This window comes from Siphateles boraxobius, unplaced genomic scaffold, assembly GCF_051911475.1.
Source record: "Siphateles boraxobius isolate OS27281-9 unplaced genomic scaffold, OSU_SipBor_1 3, whole genome shotgun sequence".
Taxonomy (NCBI): Eukaryota; Metazoa; Chordata; class Actinopteri; order Cypriniformes; family Leuciscidae; genus Siphateles; species Siphateles boraxobius.
In genome coordinates this window covers 17,070,047-17,092,873 of record NW_027508919.1, presented here as the reverse complement: position 1 = coordinate 17,092,873, position 22,827 = coordinate 17,070,047, and the positions used below count along the sequence as shown (strand labels likewise).

General features: G+C 37.6%; 1 protein-coding gene across 6 annotated transcripts in view; it reads right to left on the bottom strand.

Annotated features, from left to right (window-relative positions):
- Positions 1 to 5,745: 5,745 nt before the first annotated feature.
- Positions 5,746 to 22,827, bottom strand: part of gria1a (glutamate receptor, ionotropic, AMPA 1a) — an 88,963-nt gene continuing 71,881 nt past the window's right edge. Inside the window, exons 12-17 of one of the 6 annotated variants that reach the window (XR_013210374.1) lie at positions 20,644 to 20,842; positions 19,501 to 19,748; positions 14,942 to 15,056; positions 14,340 to 14,454; positions 11,788 to 11,922; positions 7,904 to 8,222 (exon numbers count right to left, since the gene is read on the bottom strand). Coding sequence is in view for 4 of the 6 variants with exons in the window: in XM_077248007.1 (XP_077104122.1) it covers positions 8,055 to 8,222; positions 11,788 to 11,922; positions 14,942 to 15,056; positions 19,501 to 19,748; positions 20,644 to 20,842 (865 nt within the window). In the remaining 2 variants the exon portion in view is untranslated. Of the gene's footprint in view, positions 8,223 to 11,671; positions 11,923 to 14,339; positions 14,455 to 14,941; positions 15,057 to 19,500; positions 19,749 to 20,643; positions 20,843 to 22,827 lie in introns of all 6 variants that reach the window. The other 5 variants (XM_077248009.1, XM_077248007.1, XM_077248008.1 and 2 more) reach the window with 5 other exon arrangements.

The following is a 22,827-nucleotide window of genomic DNA, read 5'->3' as shown; positions in this document are numbered from 1 at the left end:
GAGACACCCGCTTATAACTCGTTTCCTCCGTGGCACTTTGAGGCTGAGGCCAGCAGTTCGTACGAGGGTGCCGACTTGGGATCTGGCCATTGTATTAGAAGGTCTTTCCCTAGCTCCTTTTGAACCTATCGAAGAAGTTCCCGAGAAGTTTCTCACTTTTAAGACTATCTTTTTGCTTGCTATCTCTTCACTAAAAAGAATCGGAGATTTGCAGGCTCTGTCGGTTTCACCCTCGTGCCTGGAATTTGCACCTGGCATGGTTAAAGCTTTTCTGCATCCTAGACCAGGTTACGTTCCTAAGGTTCCTACTAATATTGTTAGACCTACGGTTCTGCAGGCTTTCTGTCCTCCTCCATTTATGTCATCGGACCAGGAGAAACTTAATTCACTCTGCCCTGTTAGGGCATTAGACCCTTATGTCCACAGAGCTGCCCTGTGGAGGAAATCAGAACAACTTTTTGTATGTTTCGGGCCACCCAGGAAAGGGTTCCGGCGTCTAAACAGAGAATGAGCAAGTGGGTGGTTGAGGCTATCTCACTTGCTTATGAGTCGGCTGGCCAGCCTTCACCTTTGGTTGTCCGAGCTCACTCTACCAGGAGTATGGCTGCTTCTAAAGCTCTTTTGTCGGGGGTTTCCCTGAGTGATGTTTGTGATGCGGCTGGATGGTCTTCACCGCATACTTTTATTAAGTTCTATGACCTAGACTTAAGCTCTACCCCTGGGGCACAGGTGCTCTCGTCCTCTGTGCGCTAGTCTCACATGACGGTCATTTGGTCCTATGGCGACGTGGGTATTCGCGTTCCCGCAGCGTTTGACGCAGCTCGAAGTTCCCTTGAAAGGGAACGTCTCGGTTACGTATGTAACCCTAGTTCCCTGATAGGGAACGAGACGCTGCGTCGCTCCGCCATACTCCCGGCACTCCCGTTAGCGCTTCCTTCAAGCCTATCAGAAGCTAATGCGCTTGTGTTTTTGGGGTGCTTTATAGTTTCCTGGTCGATGACGTCACCCGCCTATGACGTTTCATCTCTCCATTGGGCTGATTCCATACGTGCTTCATGACGCACAACGCAGGGGCGTTCCCGCAGCGTTTGACGCAGCGTCTCGTTCCCTATCAGGGAACTAGGGTTACATACGTAACCGAGACGTTTTGACTTTATCTCATAATGATCTAATATAATTTTTTATAATAAAAAATGTCAAAATTGTGACATAAAAAGTAATAATTTATAAAATAACATAAAAGACAAAAAAGTCATAATTATGGCACAGATCTTCAGTATGTCAAATTTCAAACCTTTAAGTCATAAATATGATTTTCAGTCACAATTTTCAGTCTTCAATTCAGAATTATGACTTAGTATCTGATCATTTTGAATAATAATCATCATAGTTTTTCTTATGTGGTAGAAATGGGCTTCCATATACAATGTCTTAGAAGCACATTCAAATTTGTCGTTATTTATAAAAAATCCCAACATTGGCCCTAGCTCTATTTTCTTCTGATTTGTGAACAAACAGTTCTTGTGAGTCTGATGTTTTTAATGAATTTCATCATGTTCACATAAACGATTTGTTTCATTCATTCATGAAATAATCTGATCAGAATATCGAGTTCAACTCACTGACTCGACAATCCAGTCAGCTAATGGCTCATAGCCTAAATATAGTATGTGCTTTTGCTTTAAAAAAAAATTGAACGCTTCTAACCCTTGTAATTGCATGGAAAATTGAGTATGATATGATCTAAAGGGAGATGACTTTCTGTCATGTTTCATGTATGTTTGCTTCTTCAAACCACGTTGATCCATCCACCATGTACCGCGTTGCCCCAAGCCATTCTTTCTCTAAATGATGGGATGGTAGTGTCAGATCAGACCCAGATCAAATATTCTGCCCCCTTTACTATTCATGATTAATATCAATCTAGGAGCAGAGAAGCTTAGGCAGGAGACTGCATGTCACTTAAGATATCCTTTGCTTGTATTTTCATAGTACATCACTGCTGTGGATAATATATTCATGAATGTTTATGTCTGTATTTTATTGAAAACCTGGATGTGATGCTGGATGGTCTGAGAACCTCTGCTCAGATAAAAGCAGCTGTGACTGACTGGGCTATGACTTGATTGTGCAGACAAAAAGAAGAGAGATAGATTGATGGGAAGTAATACAATTCACAGGGAGGAGTGTGTGAGAAAATAGCAAAGAAAGGAAAAGAAAGAGCGTGGGATTGAGGCACAGTGGCAGGTGTCATGGATCCTCTCATGGCGTCTCACACACCCACACTGTGCCTTCATTATGTATGCTGTTCAGGCCCACACAATCACACACATTACAATGCCACAGTCACAGTGTGGGCAATCAAACAGCTCAGGCTATCCGGAAGCATACTGCTATTTTAGACTGCCTTAAAATTGAGGTTTTCTTTTATACTGGATGCTTTTCAAGTCTTTTTGATTAGATGATGTCAAAGAAGTTATTGCAGTATGCAGGGCCCCAGATTAAGAAAACTTGTACAACAGTCACTTCCGGTCCTTGAATCTGATTGGCTGAGCTGTTTTCCAAGAGTGACTTTTCACTGTTTGTACCACTTCACTTGTCTGTGTTTGCAAGTTCCATAGACAAGCGAAATGGACCATTCGTGTATTAGTGGAGGAAATTTTTAGTGACTTCGGTGATCAGTGACAGGTGCTGACAAGTGAGTGTCTTTATGAGTGAGATATTAAAAAAATAAACTAATTTGTTCAACAACACTGATTCATTCAGGAATGATTTATCAGTAAGCCACTAAATACTTCTCTCAACCGATTTGTTCAAATACACTGATTCATTTAGGAACGAAACAAGACTGTATTTATCAGTAAGCCACGGAATCATTCTCTCAACCGATTTGTTCAAATACGCTGATTCATTCTGAAATGAAACAAGAATAGCTGCAAAATTTTTGAATAAGTAATTACTTTACAACCGCTAAAAAAGTATGTTCTATGTAGTATGAGTCTGTGCAGTATGAATGTAACATGGACGCACTACATTCGCCATGTTGTTATTATCATGTGATCTACTAGTATCAGTTATGTTGCTTCACTGCCATTCACAAATCCCCTCCAGTGGCCTCATGGGATAGTAAAGTGTCCGTCATATGCACACTACAGAATCTCGCTGGAAGTAGTAGGTCATCCGGGTACTTTTTGCCTTCTCTTTTATGAGCATTGTGAATTCGGACATAGGCTACTTCTTTTGTCACATACTGTTTTTTGTCTACTACAGTATATAGTAGGGAAGTATGTGATTTCGGGTGCAGCCAATGTCTTTATCAGTAAGCCAATGAATCATTTACTACACTGATTTGTTCAAATACAGGAATGGAACTAGACTGTCTTTATGAGTGAGCCATTGAATCATTCACCTTAAGCAATTATTTCAAAAACACTGGTTAATTCAGTAACACCAGTACTTTGTGTTGCTTGAAGACTTGGTTATTATTTTGTGGCTTTGTATGGAATTATTTCCATTGACAGCAAAAACAAAGGTCCCACTTTGTATTAAGTGGCTTTAAGTACTATGTACTTACATCGAAAAATAAGTACAATGTACTTATTGTCTTCATGTTGTATTGTAAATCACTTGTGCTGCAATTGAGGTGTGATACGGGTAAGGTTAGGGTCAGGTGTGGTGGTATGGGTAGGTTTAAGGGTGGGTTAAGGTGTAAGGAAAGGGTCAACAGTGTGATTACAAATGTAATTACATAAAGTAATTACAGCTGTAAATACATGCAGGTATTTTTAAAATATAAGTACAATGTAAAAACATGTATGTACATGTTAAAGCCACTTAATATAAAGTGGGACCAAAACAAATAAAGCAACTGAAAATATTGCCTCTAAAATGTCAGTTACTCAAAAAATAACTTCTTGTTTCTTGAACTGTTGTAGCAAAATGGCTCTTCAAAGCATGCTATTTTTCCAAATATCAACATGGCAACATGTCACAGCTTGTTGAAAACAAAGATTAAGGAAAAGGATCTAAATGCAGCTAGACTTTATTTACACAAGAACTTGAAAAAACACTAGGCAGGAACATAATCAACTAAGCTAAACGTGATGACAGACAAAGAACTGTAATGAACACAGAGCTTACACTGAAACAAACCAATGAACATCAAGTGAAAACATTAATTAACCCAGGAGTAACCATAATAATGAATGAACACAAAGGAAACTGATCCAGAAACAGTGAAGACCAACTCAAAGTCAAACTCAAACACATAAAACGAGACATAACCCTGACAACAGTTTCATTATTGCTTATAATTTTGTTTCATATTTTTTCCCATATGTTGCAAAGAGCAGCAAACACAGCTATACCTGCCACACACACACACACACACACACACACACACACACACACACACACACACACACACACACACACACACACACACACACACACACACACACACACACACACACACACACACACACACACACACACACACACACACACACACACACACACACACACACACACACACACACACACACACACACACATATATGTATAACAATTATTCTTTTTATTTTATTTTTTTCTCAGTGGCCTAGAGCATATCCTTTACTTTAGAAAGTAATGATGTTCTGGAAGATCAAGGAAGTTAACTTATGTCACCCACCTCTGGGGAAATAAGAGACAAACCCAGATTTCATTGCCTGACTGCAGCTTCCCATGAACAAACGATTAATTTTCTCCAGTGTCACGGTGGATAACAGGACTATGCTGAAAATGCCACATCTGACACGCTGCACAGTATGGCAACTTTTAGAATAAACATGGAAATAGAGCAGAGCTGATTATAAATCTGATATGCAAAAAAAAAAAAAAAAAGACATTCAGTCACAACAGAGGCCTGCCTATCATGTGTGGAATTACACTACAAATCATCTTGACAGAATTTCACAATTGAGTCTCCGGAGCACAAATCTTAAAGAAAGAAAACAAACTTCAGTTATTACTAAGGCATCTCTAAGTGTGGCTGAGGGATCCTGATGGAACTGAAACAGACATGGGTGATCATTGAAGTTTCAGCACATACAGTATGTTTGTGAAAAATATTGGCTACAGCTGTGACTTGGTTATTTTTTACTTCATGCCAGATTTATCATCTGCTCAATAATGCAGTCGTAGTACAATTTAGATTTCTGTAGGATGCCTTGATGAGACTTTAAATGCGATGTATGGCATCACACCAAACATGAGGGAATAAACACCTGTTTCTTTGTTCCATATTTTGTTAACATCTCCATAATGAGAGCCATGAGGCATCCCCAATTAACTCCTTCCATTATTTCTACAGGGGAGCTCAAATTGACAAAGATTAAAGAATTAATAATTCCTCAAATTAATAGGTTTGAGGCAACATGTACCAACTGGTGAAACATCAGTGATTATGTGTGGAATGCACCTGCAGGTAATTAAAATACTCTGCAGTGAGACAAGCTCTAGAGATCAGTAGGAAATACATTAAACACCAATCTTTCAGCGATGGCCACTTATCAAGTAATGAATGAATTATCACCCTGCTTTTATGAAATCATTGTTTACATAAAATAGCAATAAATATTTTTCTAATTTGAATACATAAAAAAAAAAATCACACCTAATGCACAAGTAGCCTATTTACGACAAAAAATATATGGATAAACTGTAATTTATTTGCCATTGTTGAAAAGCCCAGACTCTTGATGATTGTGGTTAGAAAAGTTTTATTCATTATTGATTGAATGTATTTTCCAGTAAAATTTCAACCACATCTCTCCTAAATGATAAAAAACAAAACAAAACAAAACAAAATAAATCAATAAGATCCCAAATAAAAGGCTAAAGTTTGTGAAAAAGTCAAGAAGTAGGTGAGCACGAAGAATTTTGCATTAAAATACCCCCAAAATAAGAAGTGTCAACATTGTTATAACAGAAACACAAAGACTCTCAAGGACCAGGTTTCTCTCTTAACTAATCAAAATCATCATCCTTATCAGTGAGAATATCTTTCATTACAATATGCTTCAGCAATGTGCAAAACACCAGTTCAATCAACTCTTCAAAATCTCACAGCGGTATAAATGGTAAATGTCTCACTTGAACTTTACAAATCGTTTACTGCTTATAAAATACTGCTCTCACACGAGGCCATAAAGGACCGCAGTGCTCTGTGCCTAATAAAACACGTCAAGAAAATGGAAAGAAAAAGCCAGAGAAATATAAGAGTTTCGATGGCCACACAGTGTGTCATGTTTCGCGGTACAATGGCAGTGTGCAGGGGAAGGCTGAATAGGTAGAGCTGGAAGCCATGTTCTGAAAGCCTGCAGTGATGAAGCCAAGAGCTCTGAAAGGTCAGCTTGACCCCAGAAGCCGATCAATGATATCTCCACAAACATCATCTCATGAGGAGCCTTGTTGCACAGTGTTTCTATAAGACAGAACAACCTATGTTTGGATCTTGTAGGCCTAGCTAATCTGCTGTCTTTTTCTTTGTTTGTTCCATTAACAGAAAACAACTTAAAAGGATAGTTTACCCAAAAAATTATCATTTATTTACCCTCATGTCATTCCAAACCTGCTTGACTTACTTCATTCATTGTATGGACAAAAAAACTTTTTTTTTTTTTTCTCAAAGTATTTGTGTGTGTGTTCCACAGAGGAAAATATCATATGTTCATAAGAAAATATCAGACTAATATGTCATTTGGAACGACATGAGGGTGAGTAAATGATGATAATTTTCATTTTTGGGTGAACTATCACTTTAGGCCCACATTAATTTATTTACAAATCTTGCACTGTTTGAAGGGAACAATTTGTTGAATGGATTTTAAATTAATTAAATTTAGAGTCACACTTTTAGCATTATTAAATTAGCCAAATATGCTCAATGATGGGCACAAACTCAATGATGGGCATTTGGATTTGGTGGAAATCTCTGGATATTCCATGCAGAATGAATTGTAGGTCAACGAATCATTAGCAAAGTATCATAATAAGTCCCTTTTTGTTACAGCACCACCATTCAAGAATAATTTCTCATAATGCATACTCAATGGCTTCACCTTAATGAGACTCAGTGCTTTGAGTTGGGGACAAACTAGCTCATTTGCCCATAACTGAGGTCAAATTTTCCTCCTTCCTGGGAGAGCTCACAATGAAGTGGCAATCAAACATGTGGCGGCTCGCTCCCAGGGCTCCGGTGAGGTATGGTGCCTGAAACGAGGCGTAGCAGCTATGCAAGGTCCATGAGGTGGGAAATCACAGAGCAAGATTATCAACAAGTTCATTTCAGCTATGTTCTACCAATCGACAACAAATCAAATTTATCCCTCTCTCAGTTTCAGATTTACATCAGAGTATTTACACTATCGACAGGTCGTGTTTGTGTTAAATGAGCTGATATGTTTCTTCACTACGCAGTGATGGAGAGAAATAAGCAAAGTTGTTTACGGGGCACTGGATCCATCTTAATGAGTAAGATCTTGCTCATTAGCTTACTTTAACTCTTTTCTAGTAAGTATAAGGTAGAGGAACTTACAGAAATGCTGTATTTGTCATATCGTAGAACATATCTTAGCAAAAACAACAAAACATCTCTGTGAGCTAATCCTTGTAAAGAAAATCAAGTTAGAGACAAAATTGCCGAACACTGATATGAACTAAAATATTGCACACTGAGACAGAAGTAAACAGGTTTATAATATTGGCACAGCGCGAGTGTCGAATCAGACACGTGACTTCTCTTGTTTGTTTTTTTAATTCATGACATAAACGAACACTTTTCCCCCCAAAAGAGTCCCACAGGCTTGTTATTGCAGCACATTTTTTCCCTTTTTTAAAATGTTCCGTCTTTCTTTAGAAAAAAAGTTTGGCTATTCACTGAGAAGAGTCTTCGAGTGCATTTTGGCAGTATGGTGTGTCTGTTGCGGGCGGGCAGACAGACATAGGGGCAGACGGCAGGTGAACGGGAGGTCCGTGCGTTACATGTGACGCGTGCCGCTCCGTCAAGATGGTCACATGCCAGAGGCTCCCAGGCCCATGCTGGCCGCGTGGCTCATGCACGGCAGCGTCTGCACAGCTTTGGGGAAGTCATGTGTGACGATCCGCCCGTTCTCCCCACCGCTACCATTTCCACTCATCCTGGTCAGCGTGGAGCAGCGCATGGCGTCGTTGATGGATTGCTGGGATGGAGATACAACAGCGTTAGACAGGAAAATGGAAATGTTTGAAAGATGCTCAATTTTAGTAGGATGATGATTTAAGCATCTGTCTAATGGAGTATGCACATAAAATGTTTTGTCATGTGATGACTGGATAATTAGTTAGACAACATTTGTGAGGTCTATGCCAAAAGATTTCCATCTTTTGGGTTTCCTGACTTAATTGATCAGCATGATGGCCTGGAGGGCGCGACACAACGCCTTTAGCAAAGCAAAAAGATGAAACACTGATGCAACTTTTCTGATAATTATGCATTTCAGGAAACAATCCAATATTAGCCATTTTGCTATAATCAATAACAATAGTAGCACTCTATTCCACTTGAAAACCTACCAATTCCACAACATACTGTAGGCTCATTGAATTTTTTTTTCAAATTTTTCATTTTTGCAAAACTCATACCTATACATTCAATTAACTTCAGTTAAAATGAACCCCAGGCAGCAAAATAAAGGGGCTTTCGCACCGGAGGAACCTTTTCCAAGTTCCTAGAACTATTGGCGGTTGGAACTATTGGAAAAAACCCCGGATTTTGGCGTGTTCGCACCACAGGAACTAGGAGCGATTTAAGTAGGAACTCCTTTTGGAGGAACTAATTTAGCTCCTACTTCAGAGTAGGGTCTAATCAAGCACTTTAGGAAACTATCCGTGACGTTAGTGTACGCTGATTGGCCGAACCCACGCGAAACACCAGCACCTGCCAATTTAAAAAAAAGCTATGTAAACACAGATTAAAGCCTATATATTTATACTCCAGAAACTAACTCTACGAACATGGAAAACAGTGATAGATGGGCTTCTCAACCTTTACACTAAAGAGATAATCCAAGCGAGACATGATTATGTATTTCTGCTCAGCTAGCAACACTGGACATCAACCACACTGCATACGCGAATAACTTTTCATTACTGTATTATTTTCTATATATAACAGTTATGTCTAATAACGTATTAGAAAGGACTGCTAGACAGATGGTAAACTAATGAACAAGGAGAATGCGAGCATTGTGTGGCTCTGGCTGGTCACTTCAGAGTTCCTACTGGCTGTGCGAATGCAACCAGTAAAACGTTCCTATGGGAACCATTAGTTCTTGGGGAACCAACCTGGTGGCTAGTTCCTAGAACTACTCGGTGCGAAAGCCCCTTTAGTGTCGACCCAGATCCGGCCCACATCTGTACACAATCCATGTGTACCAGATGTGAGCCGGATCTGGGCCTACACTATGTTGCTGTCTGGGACACTACTGGAAGTAAAACCACTTTTATTCCTTTTTAAACATATTATGATTACAGTGGCATATTATCGATTAATAATCACTAATTGGTTCCTAGCACATCATGACCTCAAAACACTTTTTACCATAGTGCATGATTTGTAAACTAATACGTTTTTATGTTTGCATCACATAATGAGATCCATATGGCTTTTTTGAAGGTGGTAAACTGGCTTGGTCGCTCACCTGGTACAACATTGCTCTTGTGATGCGGAGCACTCGGGTACGAGTCCGTGAAACAATAAAAGAAGCAATGTAGAAGCAAGATAAAATGACATGGTTGCTTCAGCAAATGCGATTGTATCTCTCGTTTGCTATTGTTAACACTATCGGTTAGGTTTAGTATAGGGGCCACGCTATTTTCAAACGCGATAGACCATTAACCTTTTAGCACCATGATAAAACATGGCCAGATTCACATTCATCTGTTTCGAACAAAACTGAATGCGTTTTTTTTTAGCACCACTCACTGGACATTTCACTTTGAAAGTGTTACAAAACGTGCAAGCAGCGACGTAATATCACTTTTCAGAAATGTCGCGACAGGCACATTGTTTCCCATGAGCCTGTGTTGCAATTCCATGCTGTGCTACCTATAACTGTACTGAACACTCGCTGTGAACAACCCTTATTTGCATTAAAGATGTGTTGTGGGCTAATGCTGTTGTGTTGTCAATTTTTAATTGCTTTGCTGCTGTCGCTGCATTGTGCCCCCAAGGACCACCATATTTAGGCCCTCAAAACCAAAGCTGACACTGTAAAGCATCTCTGACATGTGGGTAGACAATAAACAGTCTTGATAGGCGTGTAACACGAGCTTAATTTGCTACGGTGGTGGGGAAGTGAGAAATGTCATCGTTTTATTGCTGCTGTTGTGAAGAGCAATCCGCTATTGTAGTCACAGCCAGTGGGCCTGAAACCAAGGCTAATGATGTGTCCCTTTAAATCGCATTTTTCCAATCTAGGAATGATTTCATTGCTCTACACTTCAACGCGTTGGGGGATGAAGCTATACGCCTGATGCAGACTAATTAGTTTGCCCATAATGACTCAGATTCCTGCTCGCCTAATATGAAAAATGGACAGCTGTCAAATGTGACTCCTGTCAATTGAATTAACAAAGCAAATCTATATTAATCTGTGCTATTATAGCATTACACGAGTGTGTAATACCCAGCTAAACTTGCTACAAATCCTACTTTGGGTAATTGCCTGTCATAAAGATACTTATTACAAAAATCACACTGAGGTATCTGTATATTCAAAGAGTTATGTTCAGCAAGGACCTTTTTTCAAAGAAGCAATGGTGCTTCTTGGATTTGTCAGTTTGGCCTGAATAAAATAAATTATTACCTGATAGATACTTTTAATCAACTATGCATTTGCAAAAGTACATTAGGTACGATCTGACTTGGGTCTTAATGTATGAAGGAGCACACAAGCTGAATAAAGCATAATCATAAATCTAGACTGACTATTTTTGGAGTCATGGTGGAAAACAGAGACCTGCAGTGTCTCCGGGGACCACTTGCTCTGTTTCATGAATGAACAGAGACACGATGCATATAAACAAAGCTCTAGTCTATGGACAGAGAGGCTAGCAGCCAACTGGAAACTGAGGGGAGCAGGAAATAAAGGGAGATAAAGAGATAAAGAGAGATTAGATTAGAAGTATTAAATAGGGCTGTCAAGATAAATGTTGTCTGCATGTTTACATACGCCAACAATTAAAAAATAAATGATAAAAAAACAAATAAATTAAACATAACTAAAAACTTTTTTTTCAAATATTAAAATAAAGTAAAAAAAAAAAAAGAAATAAAAATGAAAATAGAGATATTTCCCAAAAAATATTGATATATGCAATTAATTTTGATTAATATCATTAAACAATCATAGAGTTATCAATTACTTTTTATCATAATTTTTTTTTATTTACATTTTTTGACAGCCCTACCATAGTTTTAAAACAACGGTGTAAGAGAAACAGAAAAAGAAGAGGTTGTGGAAAAAAGGATGATATTGAAAGTGGGCAGCAGAAGCTTTGATTCTGGTGACAGTTAGATGGGGGGGCAGCTTAGGCTGCTATGTGGGCAGGATGTGGCCTAGTTTTCCGCGATACTTGAGGTTCCTACCCCAGAGTGCTTTATATCTTAACAGTGTCGGGACCGTACAGGCCGTAACTCTGCAGCTCAGTGTAGCTGCTGTCTAAGGCGGTGCAGTGAAAGGCCTGAGTGGCCCGCGCAGACACCTTCATTCTGCGGGACTCTGTTCTGGACTTGTAGCAGAACTCCACCAGGGCCACCAGCATGGCCAGACCCAGACCGCCGATCAGAATGTAGAAGACCCCAGCCACATTGCTGAGGCTAAGAGCACTGGTCTTGTCCTACAGGAGAAGGAAAAGCGTCTTAGATGAGAGTTACTGTATACACCGTTAACAATTACACATGGACAAAGACAATACAAACATTCCTGTAAATAACATATACACTTTTATGCATTCATCGCCAAACATCTGAACATAGACATTGAATATAAAAGCTAAAATAAGAACTGTCTAGATCTAGAACAATGTTGCAAGTTTGCTTAAAATGAATTCCTGCTCAGACATGACCTGAGTATATAATATCATTATACATTAATATAAAGATTTAGTTTCTGTTTTGACTGTTGAACTGATATCTTGCATTATTGTTAAATAATATTCATAAATCAATAGTAATATTCATTATGAAACATCCTATTATATAAGTAACTAATATAAATATATTATTATATAAAAAAATACTATTATAATATTATATTAACTAGTAAATAATTAAATGTTAATACTATTGATATTAATATGATATACACAAAATAACTAATAATAATAATATAATAAATAATAACTGTTAAATGATACAGGTTAAACATCTTGTACTTCAAATATGTGTCTATATATTAAACAAATATATAAAGCATAAATCTTAAAACATGGCACACATTGTCATTTAGGCCTTAGGAACATGCATTCATGCAGTAACACAGGCTGTCTGTGTTCACCTTTGACTAATTTAATACTTATATATTTATCCCACTAGTTAGCATTTCCATAAATTACAATCTTTTAAAACATACACAGAGTATAACAGCTGCAAATGTTTATATTAGTGGTTGGCACCCATGCAGCCCAGGCCATGAATCTAAGGAGATTTGGATTTGTAGTTGTTCAAAGGTGATATATTTCCTTTATAAGGACATTAACAATCTAAGGAGTTTAATTGGTGTGGAACCGGTTCTCTAAGAAAGGCAGGTAACACTTTACAATAAGGTTTCATTTGTTAACATTAGTTAACTAATATGAACTAACTATGATCAATACATTTTTTTACAGTAGGCTATTTAATACCCTTTGTTAATGTTAGTTAATAAAAAATACAGCTTGCTCATTGTCATGTTAATTCACAGTGCATTAAGTAATGTTAACAAATGCAACTTTTGATTTTAATAATGTATTAGTAAATGTTGAAATTAACATTAAGAAAGATTAATAAATGTTTTAGAAGTGCAGTTCCTTATTAGTTCACGTTAACTAATGTAGCTAACTAATTTTAACTAATGAAACCTTATTGTAAAGTGTTACCGAAAGGCAATCTAAGGGAGGTGAGGTGTGATGTGGTGTGTGTGCCATGCAGGTGGGTTTGGTGCGGTGGGGGTGTGTGGCGGCCGGGGCCTATGACAGCACAGACAGCTGTCCACTGGGTTTGCATCCAAATACATGCACACTCCAAGGGCAGACAGAAGGAAGAACACAGAGGCTGAGAACCACAAGGGGGCTTGACTCTTACGGATGATCAGAGTCTCTCTCCAGAGCTTTATTCAGACCACCAGGCTATTTTAAACTTAGTGTGTGTATCATACAGTGAGTCATCCAGTCTATAATAATGGCCTTTTCACCTCACGACTCCTGGAGCTAGACATACTATTACTTACAATTGAATTAATAATATAAAAATCATATTATATATTATAATTTTTAAATACAACATTTCCCTGACTTTTTCAAAAAATGGGAAGAAACCTGTCGGCATAAAAATGCTTGTAAATGGATGCTTACAATTTAATCTAATTTATTACATATACACAAATTTGTCATTTCTGACAGGACACTAACATACTACTCTTAAAACATCTTCATTATCACTGTTTTACTGTATTTTTAAACAAATAAATGCAGCCTTGGAGCGCAAGAGATTTCTTTCAAAAACATTTTTCATTCTTTCCAACACCAATCTTTTGATCGGTAATGGATAACACTGCAGGGTGCAAACTGCAATACCACAAAGCAATGCAGACAACTTGACTTTCCATTTCCAAGCTGTTTTTGATATTTTTTGACCTGACTGTCAAAAGGTAAGATGCTTTTACACAAAATTTAATTAAAAATGCAAAATGGCAGTGTCTACTACCAAATTGCTAACTGGACACCAGTCACATGCATAAGGTAGAGGACACAATTTAGTATTCTTCAGTACTAGCATGTCTACTTCTTTGCTTGCTAGTTTAAACCTGTAAATCAGTAAGTAGTATATAAATATTCTACTCCGAAAACAAGAAAGTCATTAAAAATACCAGCAGTTTTCATTTAAATCATGCATAAAATATATTCAAATTTGTCCTCTGCCAGCCAAAATGAAAGAATACAACTCTGGAGGGAGAGTAAGAGCCGCCCATGTCCAGATTCCTTACTGCAGCTTCTGAAAGGGGTTCTGGGAAAGCTAAACTGAGGGGAACAGAGCAGGACCAAATGTGTGAACTGACCTTTCTTCCGGAGTCCTTGCTTCCACACTCCCCCTTATCGTACCACCATTTGTTTTTCAGTTTGTCTAAGACGGCTTGCTCACTGAGTTTCAACACCGCTAGGTTAACTGGGATTCTTCAACCAGGGAAATAACATAAATAACATTATCCATGTTATTTTATGTTATTCAGCACACATTAAACACATACCCATCAATATCAACTCAACTGTTGTGTGTGTGTGTTTTTATTTATTTTAATTGACACATATCAGAAACATGTTGGCAGTTCATTGTAAAAGTGATATGGGTTAATACTCCATCTAGCGATGCTTCCTTGCTCCCTGCTGCAAGATGTGCATTATTATATCACTTTGGGTAACCGGCAGACCGCAAACACTCCGTCTGGAATAACTTGAATGCGGTTGGCTATTATTGACTACTTGCCATGATACGCCATCATTTGATCAAAACTTTACTTGCCATTAATCAAACAAAATGCTAGTAGTTAGCTCAATTTAGATCAGATTGTTTTCATCTAGAGTGTTTGGTCGGCGTGAGTTGCCGGTTACCCCCCATGGTAGTGGTGGTTTTACCCGTTGGGTTTGTCACATTGGGGCTGACCTTGGAATCACCTCCTCCGCTGCCACACTCTCCCTTGTCGTACCACCATTTGTTTTTCAATTTGTCCAACAGGCCTTGTTCATTCAGTTTTAACACTGCCAGGTTTACTGGGTTTCTTGAAACGATAATGAAATAATATTTTGGTCAGTGTCAGCCCAGATAAACCATTTCAGAGACAGTGTGATGGGAGAACAGACTCAAACTGGTTTGAACACAACAGCCACTGCTTTATGTAGGTTGAAATGTTAAATGCATGGCATTTGCAGTGGTTTTGCCCTGAGTCTGTATATAAAGTATGTTAATATGTGTTTTAATGGAGAGCAATGTTTTTGTTAGTGGCCTTTGTGAAAGACAGGTTTTATAAAGCACAAGAACAAGACTTCTTCAGACAGAGGAGAAGAAAAAAGATGTCCTTGTTTTTTGCTGTCTGCATTTGGTTCTTCCCTTTTAGGGAATTGTAACAATGTGAATCTAAAACAACAGACTAAAGGCATTAGACAAATTCTTAAAGTGATAGTTCATCCAAAATTAAAATTCTGTCATCATTTCTCACCCTCAGTCCAAACTGTTTCTTTGGGGTATGTATATATATATATACATAAACTGCCCGGTCAAAAAAAAAAGTCGCTGTTTGGATATAAATAGGCAAATACTTAAGAGTCTATGACTGGATTATTATTGCTGTGATTATTATGTTTCTAGCATGTTATATGTTTGGCAATAGTTATTTTAACCCTAATTGATGGTTGTTTAAGAAATGAAAAGCTACACACTCCATCATGGCCATATTCCAGGATGACAATGTTAAGATTCATCAGGCTCAAATTGTCAAAGAATGTTTGAGAGGGAGCATGAAGAATAATTTTCACTTATAAATTGGTACCTCTGAGTCCAGACCTTAAATTCATTGAAATAGTTTGGGATGTGCTGCAGTTAATTTTACAGAGTGCTTGACTCTTGCATTGTCAATACAAGATCTTGACCAAAAATTGATGCACCTCTTGATGGAAATAGCATCACAATATTTATTTCCATCAAGAGGTGCATCAATTTTTGGGCGAGATCTTGTTACTACGATTTTGGAATACTGACTGGCTAGTTCATTTCACAAACAATGCAATGCACCATATTTTAAAATACACAAATGTAAAGTAAATATAAGATTTTAGATCTGCAGCAGATACGTTTATAAGTATTGACTACTTTTATGGTGCTTTTTGTCATTTTTGGAGCTGGGTCACCATTCACTTTCATGATTTGGAAAGGAGCAGCATGAACATTCTGCTAATCTTCTCTTTTTGTGATTCAGAGCAATACCATTATAGATAACATAACAGAGTAGATGATGATAAAAATAGAATTTTTGATTTTAATGGCTGATATCAAGAACCACATCTGAAATGTGTGTCTCTCTTTTCATCTTCTCCTTCATCCTCAGGTCTTAAACACCCCATACAGTTCAAAGGCACAAATATACATCTCCTCACGACCCAAAGAATCGGCTGGCCGATCTACATTGTGAGCAAATGTCGTCTGCAGCATTGCCTGTATAGGGAGTGATTCTTTGGCTTGATAAAACCCAGGAATTCTTTCTAATCCGAGTAGTACCAGACAGAAAGAAGTCAGAGAGTGTCTCAGGAATGAGAAACAAAGAGCTACATTCAGTTTGAAGAGCATTTGCTTCAGGAGGTGGCAGTGCTTTGGGTGAGATGATTTCATTGACTAAACTCAAAGAATGGCACAGATGAATAGAGATAAAAGGGCGCACACATCAATCTTTAGGGTCGTCACATCTTGACTAAAACAAACCGATTTAAGGTATCAGTTTGAGATAAGACAAGGAAAATGTGGAACAGCTGTCAAAATGCACCAAAACAACTGATTATTCCATCAGTCAGTAAATTAACCTATAAAACACAAAGTGAAGTACAAGGTAAAACAAGTTCAAAAGATCAATTAACATCTTTGTTACGAAATTGATCATTAAAGCAGGATGAGACTAGCAGACCATAACATATAAAACAGTAAGGTGTAAAAATGATCCCTAATAAAGCCTTTGATCAGAATAATTTAGTCGTTTAAAATGCATTAATTTCATTTTTAAAATTATACATTTTTATTAATTGTTTTCTTCTAACTACATTTTAAAAATTATCTTAGCAGTTTTAAATATTTGTCAATTTGAAAAGTGATTTTTAATTAAAATCTCAATGAAAAAGTCATTGCATTTTTTCGCAGATTAGAGGATTAATTAAAAAGAGAATTAATATAATTTTGTTATATAGATTTATAGATGTAAAAAAACAAAAACAGTTTTTGCACCTAACAAGATCTGATCAGTATGGAACTTTGTTTCCGCTACTGAATAAAAAATACAAAAAGGTAATTGTGACTTTTTATGTCACAATTCTGCCTCTTTTTTCTCTCAGAATTGCTTGATATAAACTTGCAATTCAAGTTATAAAGTCAGAATTGCGAGATATAAACTCGCAATTACGAGTTATAAAGTCGGAATTGGGGGATACAAAGTCACAATTATCTTTTAAATGGTTTTATTCTGAGGCGTAAACAAGCTTCCATAGATCTGTGCCAGATGTCTATAAATAAAACAATTGGTTGACTTTATATAAAGCCATAAAATGCAAAATTCAGTAAAGATACACAGGAGCATTATTACATTTTGACAACTGCACCACATGGTTAGTTCAGCAAATCACAAACAATCTAAATGCTCAATTCAGTGTTTATTGATTTTAACAGAGAGAGCAAAATCTCCCATTGTCTTTCACATGTTGAAATAATGCAGTAGGTGCCCATATAGTATATACCGGCTCATGTAAACGCGTCAGTAAGATAGTTGCTCTCTCTCAAAATCAGATATACACCGCACAGCTGGTAACTCAACAGACAGAGAAACACATTTATGAATCCATTACCGAGCCTCTTTCACTCTTGCTGTCAATGTAATGGCTAGCTAGTATTAAATTTAATTTGAGTCCTGCTCTAGGTGGCAAGATGGAAGTCAGTCATTTACATCGTGTATCTGATGTCTCTCTCTTTCCCACTCCATCCACCCTCTACCCCTGTTCGCTTTGCTATAAGGTGACCCAAAAAATGACTGTACAATTGCTATGAGGTCGTTTCCCCAAGGAGCTTATCTTATTAGAGAGAGATGGAGTTATTGAGGTTATTTCAACAGCTCCAAATTGGCCTTGCGAGGCCCTTTGCACTACAATGAATGTAATATCATGTGGGCCATGGTGTATTAGTCAGATGGGTACATTCAAGCACAATAAATGTGTCGTTAATGATGATGGTGTACAATTGAAATAACAACTGTTCACCTTATATTGCAGAGAATATAAAAGAAACATGTTAATGTCGACATTCATCTTTAGAAATGGCTTGCATAAGAATGACAACTGATTGCCCAATTTCTTTCATGCACAAGTCACTCGGTGAGAATAGAGCTTTCGTAATTCGGAATGAAGGAGAGAAACTGAAATTAGCATCCAGTAGACCTATAGCTTCAAAGTGCCTGTCGTGAATAATGTCTGTGGTGTCTCAATGGGCTCTGCAGAGCGGCGCTGCTGTTTAATGAAAGGATGGCGAAAACACGTGTTTCCTAAAGAGCTTCTGAAGAGGACGCGTCATTTTCCTGCCGTTTCTTATGCAAGCACTTCTGGTGGAGTGTGTTGAAAACCCCTTCAAGCAACATGAGGTAGAGGCGGGATTTTGAACAGCTCCACACACATATGTACACCCACTCAACAGGATGTTCTGTTATAGCAGAGGCTGCTTAGCACAGTACTTCTACCCTCGCCCTTGGTTCAAATGATCATGTATAACATCATTAAAAAGTCCTTCAAAAGAGAAACTAGATGAGTTCACTGATGCCACACCAATTTGGCAAAAACCTCCACCTTATTCACAAACCACCCAGAATCCAGGCACTAAATGTTCTTTTTTTTTGCGCTGTACCGCGAGTATTAAATTAAGTCACTGACATTCTCAGCACAAACCTGTTGTTTTGCTATGAATGCATCTTATTTGCAAAACTCAGCAATATTTTCCTGCAATCATGTCAGCAAAAAAATCATCAAACGATGGAGAAGAGCACATATAGTTCCACATATAGATTAGGCAGTGTTCTCAAGCACACTTGGCATTTTAAAGAGCTGATTTAGGTGCCTGGACTGCAGTGAGGGAGTGATGCTATACCGTTTCAGTAAAGTATAGCAGATTGCATTAGTTTGCTGAGTCCTTCATAATCTATTCAGAACTGGTTTGCAAAATTGGGAATTGTAACATGCAAATATCTATTTATTTATTTGGCTATGCTTGTGCCGTGACATGATTGGCATACATATTTTAATGAATTCTTTCTCTTTTCTTTTTTCTTCAACTAGTAGATGATGTAAACTTAGATGTAAAACGTAGCCAAGGTGAGCATAACCCCTTTAGTACTGTATCCAGCCTCTACCACAACTGAACCACCTTCTGATGTTATTTTCATAATGGTCAAATACAGTCAGCATACAGTGGACAGCTGGCTTTACCTGAGAGGTGATCCTTTGGGGGTGGCGATGCCGTAGCCTTTAGAGTCCAGGTTCCCTCCAACCTTCATAGTGTCACAGGGTTTGCGCTGCTCGATGTACTCGTTCATGGTAGACTCCAGCAGATAGGCATACTTCCCCTTGGACTTCCTCACCCGTATAACTCCTTCATCTGTGGTTTTCACAAACACTGAGGGGTCTGCTGATTTCATATAGGACCACATCTTCTCAAAGACTGCAATCTTTGACCGCTAAAAGAGGAAAGAAAGTGAAATATTATGCATTTGCATACTGTAAAAAGTGGTAACGTGCACTTGTTTTGAAATTGTTTTGCAATTGTTTTGAATTACCTCTAATGTAATATAGCTGTTTGTGAATGTAAAAATCTAAAAAGTTTCAAAGATCAAAGTGCATGATAAATGGAGTTATCGTTTCACAAAAGAACAAACCGATTCTGAACTGCCTGAAAGAGTCTAGCCTTACTTCCTAAACAAACCTACATAGGTTTGTAGCAAATTAGCATAATGCCAGTCTATGGTCTTCAATGGCTTTCCAAACCAACGTCTACTTTGAGCTGCTCTCAAACACTGTAGTTGTAGCTGAGGTCTGGAAGTGTGTTGTCAACATGTTGAGAAGACTGTGTTTTCTGCGCTGCGAAAGCAAGTCCACGTGGCATGCATTTTGAAAGGATGAGGACTCGGGCTCATATTGATATGATAAAACTGATGCTAGCGTTACTGTTCGTATCATTGTGTATTGAAGCGCTGAGGAAGCCTTTGGAGCTGAAATTCAGTTATGGTAATGGTCATTTCACATCACGCTGTGAGTGGTAGGCCAATCACAACAGACTGGGCCATCTGACCAATCGGAACAGAGTAGGCTCTCGGAAAGGAGAGGTTTAGGGAGACTAAATCTTTAAACTGACAGTTTTCAGACTCTTTGAGAAATTTTATGTGTTTTTCGACCTTGGATGCATGTAAAACTCTTGTAGGGCACCTCCAAAACTAAATTAGGAACCTTTAAAATAGCATAATAGGGGCACTTTAAATGTCAGTGATGCTGAATAATATCTTTGACTTGAATAAAAAAACTTTTAGGTTAACATTTTTTAGGTTAACATTTGCCTTCATTCATGGCACCTCTCACCCTAAAAAACTCCTTGGTGGAGCCGGCATCTAGAGTCCCATAAGCAATCTCAGTCTGTTTGGCAAGATCCTCTGCACTCTCGATGGGGGACACCATCCTCTCCACTGTGAGAAAAGCAGCTAGGTTGGCTGTGTATGAGGAGATGATGATTAAAGTGAAGAACCACCACACACCACCCACGATACGGCCAGAGAGAGACCTGTGGAAACATATGCGTATATGTGAATGCAAATATCCTCAATAACTTTTAGTATACTTAAAATACCATGTTTAAAATGTGTCTGTATTATAAAACTAAAAACATTTTTGACAATTTCTTGTTCTCAAATGTTAGTGTATAGTTAATGTAAATATTTAGCAAATTTAAAAATGAATATACAATTTTCTATAAACTGTAAATGTATTGTTGTGGTGCCTTCTAAAATTCACTTCTAAAATTTAAAATGATTGATTTTAACTTAAAGTGTTTTATTTTTAATTGACAATACCGTTCAAAAGTTTGGGGTCAGTATTTTTTTTTTTTAATGTTTTTGAAAGAAGTCACTTATGCTGCATTTAATTAATCAAAGGCTGTATTTACTTAATCAAAAATACAGTAAAAACAGTAATATTGTCAAATATTATTACAATTTAAAATAACTCTTTTCTGTTTTCATATATCAGTGATATCAATGTTGATAAAACTTGAATGGTACTGCACATAGACCAAACATTACAGAAAATTAACATCAATCATGATCAGTTATCAGTCAACAAGAACACAATTATCAGTTCATGAGTATCAGACAGAATTTCACTCAGGAACTGAATTATTTAGCAGCACAGATACAAAATATTCAGAGAAACTAATGGAAATCACATGCTCAAATGGAGATCCATTATGAGTTTATCAAGTGTACCCAATCAAAAAATCTCATTTCTGTGGAGCACTGAACATTTTCTTAATCTTAACTGTATTACAAATACTGGCTGGCAATGCACACGTTGATGCTTACAGTGGTCGGTTGTCTAGTCTGTTTGATACACTGCTCTCTGACTCCACTCAGCTATAAACTCTTAGTGAAATGTGCTGAAACGAGATAAGGACCATCACAATACAACTCACCAGCAGTGCATTAATCTCACTTTTAGAAAGTTGCCAGTATGTTAAAGTAATACATGCATGTTAATTGTCAGGGATTAATGGTGTTGAGAGCACTCAGCCACCATTGTAATTGCACTTAAACAAATAATAATAATAATAATAATAATAATAATAATAATAATAATAATAATAATAATAATAATAATAAACCCTGAAAACAACAATTTGTCCAAAAATTTGTCTAAGCAGTACACAACAAGACACAGTGTGTGAAAAAAGCTCCAGGGAAAATAGCAGTTTGATGTGTGGTGGAACAGGAAAAGCTGCTTTGATAAAAACACATAAACAAAAACAAATGCACGGTTTAATCGTTTAAGCTGTGAGGGAGGCGAAACCCATGATGAAAGGCTGTCAAGATTGCAACAAACAGGAACAGAAGCCTTTGAATCTGCAGAGATTGTCAAAAGGGCAAACAAATATATATTTAAGAGAAAGAGCATAATGGGTATTTGATTTTATTCTTTAAAGGCTGGACTGAGATATCTCCGCTCACAAATTTCAATGTTACAGGTAAAAAAAAAAAGGAAAAATGACTTCACCCCTGGCTGAATCCTGGCCAGAACACTATGTGACAAGAATATTTTTTAAGCATCTCTTAGTTTCTGCCAGATCTTGGGGGTGGTCTCTAATCCCATGCCCTGAATGAAGCTCAGACAGGCATATGAGATCAGTTTAATGTCTCTGAGGGTGTTCTAAATGGTCTACCTGCAGGACTAGAAGACATAAACTGAGTTCCTGGCAGCAGAGCGGCATAATCTTCTCTCTCTGCTGGAGTAAAGAGTGGGGTTAACTGTCTACATGGTGAATCCACCTTGATAGGCGATAGCCAGGAGACACTAAACAAATTTGGTGTAGGATTTCATGTCAAGTTTTCACAAATCAATACAAAAAAAAATGCAAGCAACAATTTTGAAGTAGAAAAACTTAAATAGTATTTTATTCCAATAATCTTTATTTAGAACTTTTTAAAAATAAATGTGTTTTACAGTGTAGCTAACAGGTCTATAGAGTGCACCTAGGGATGCACCGAAATGAAAATT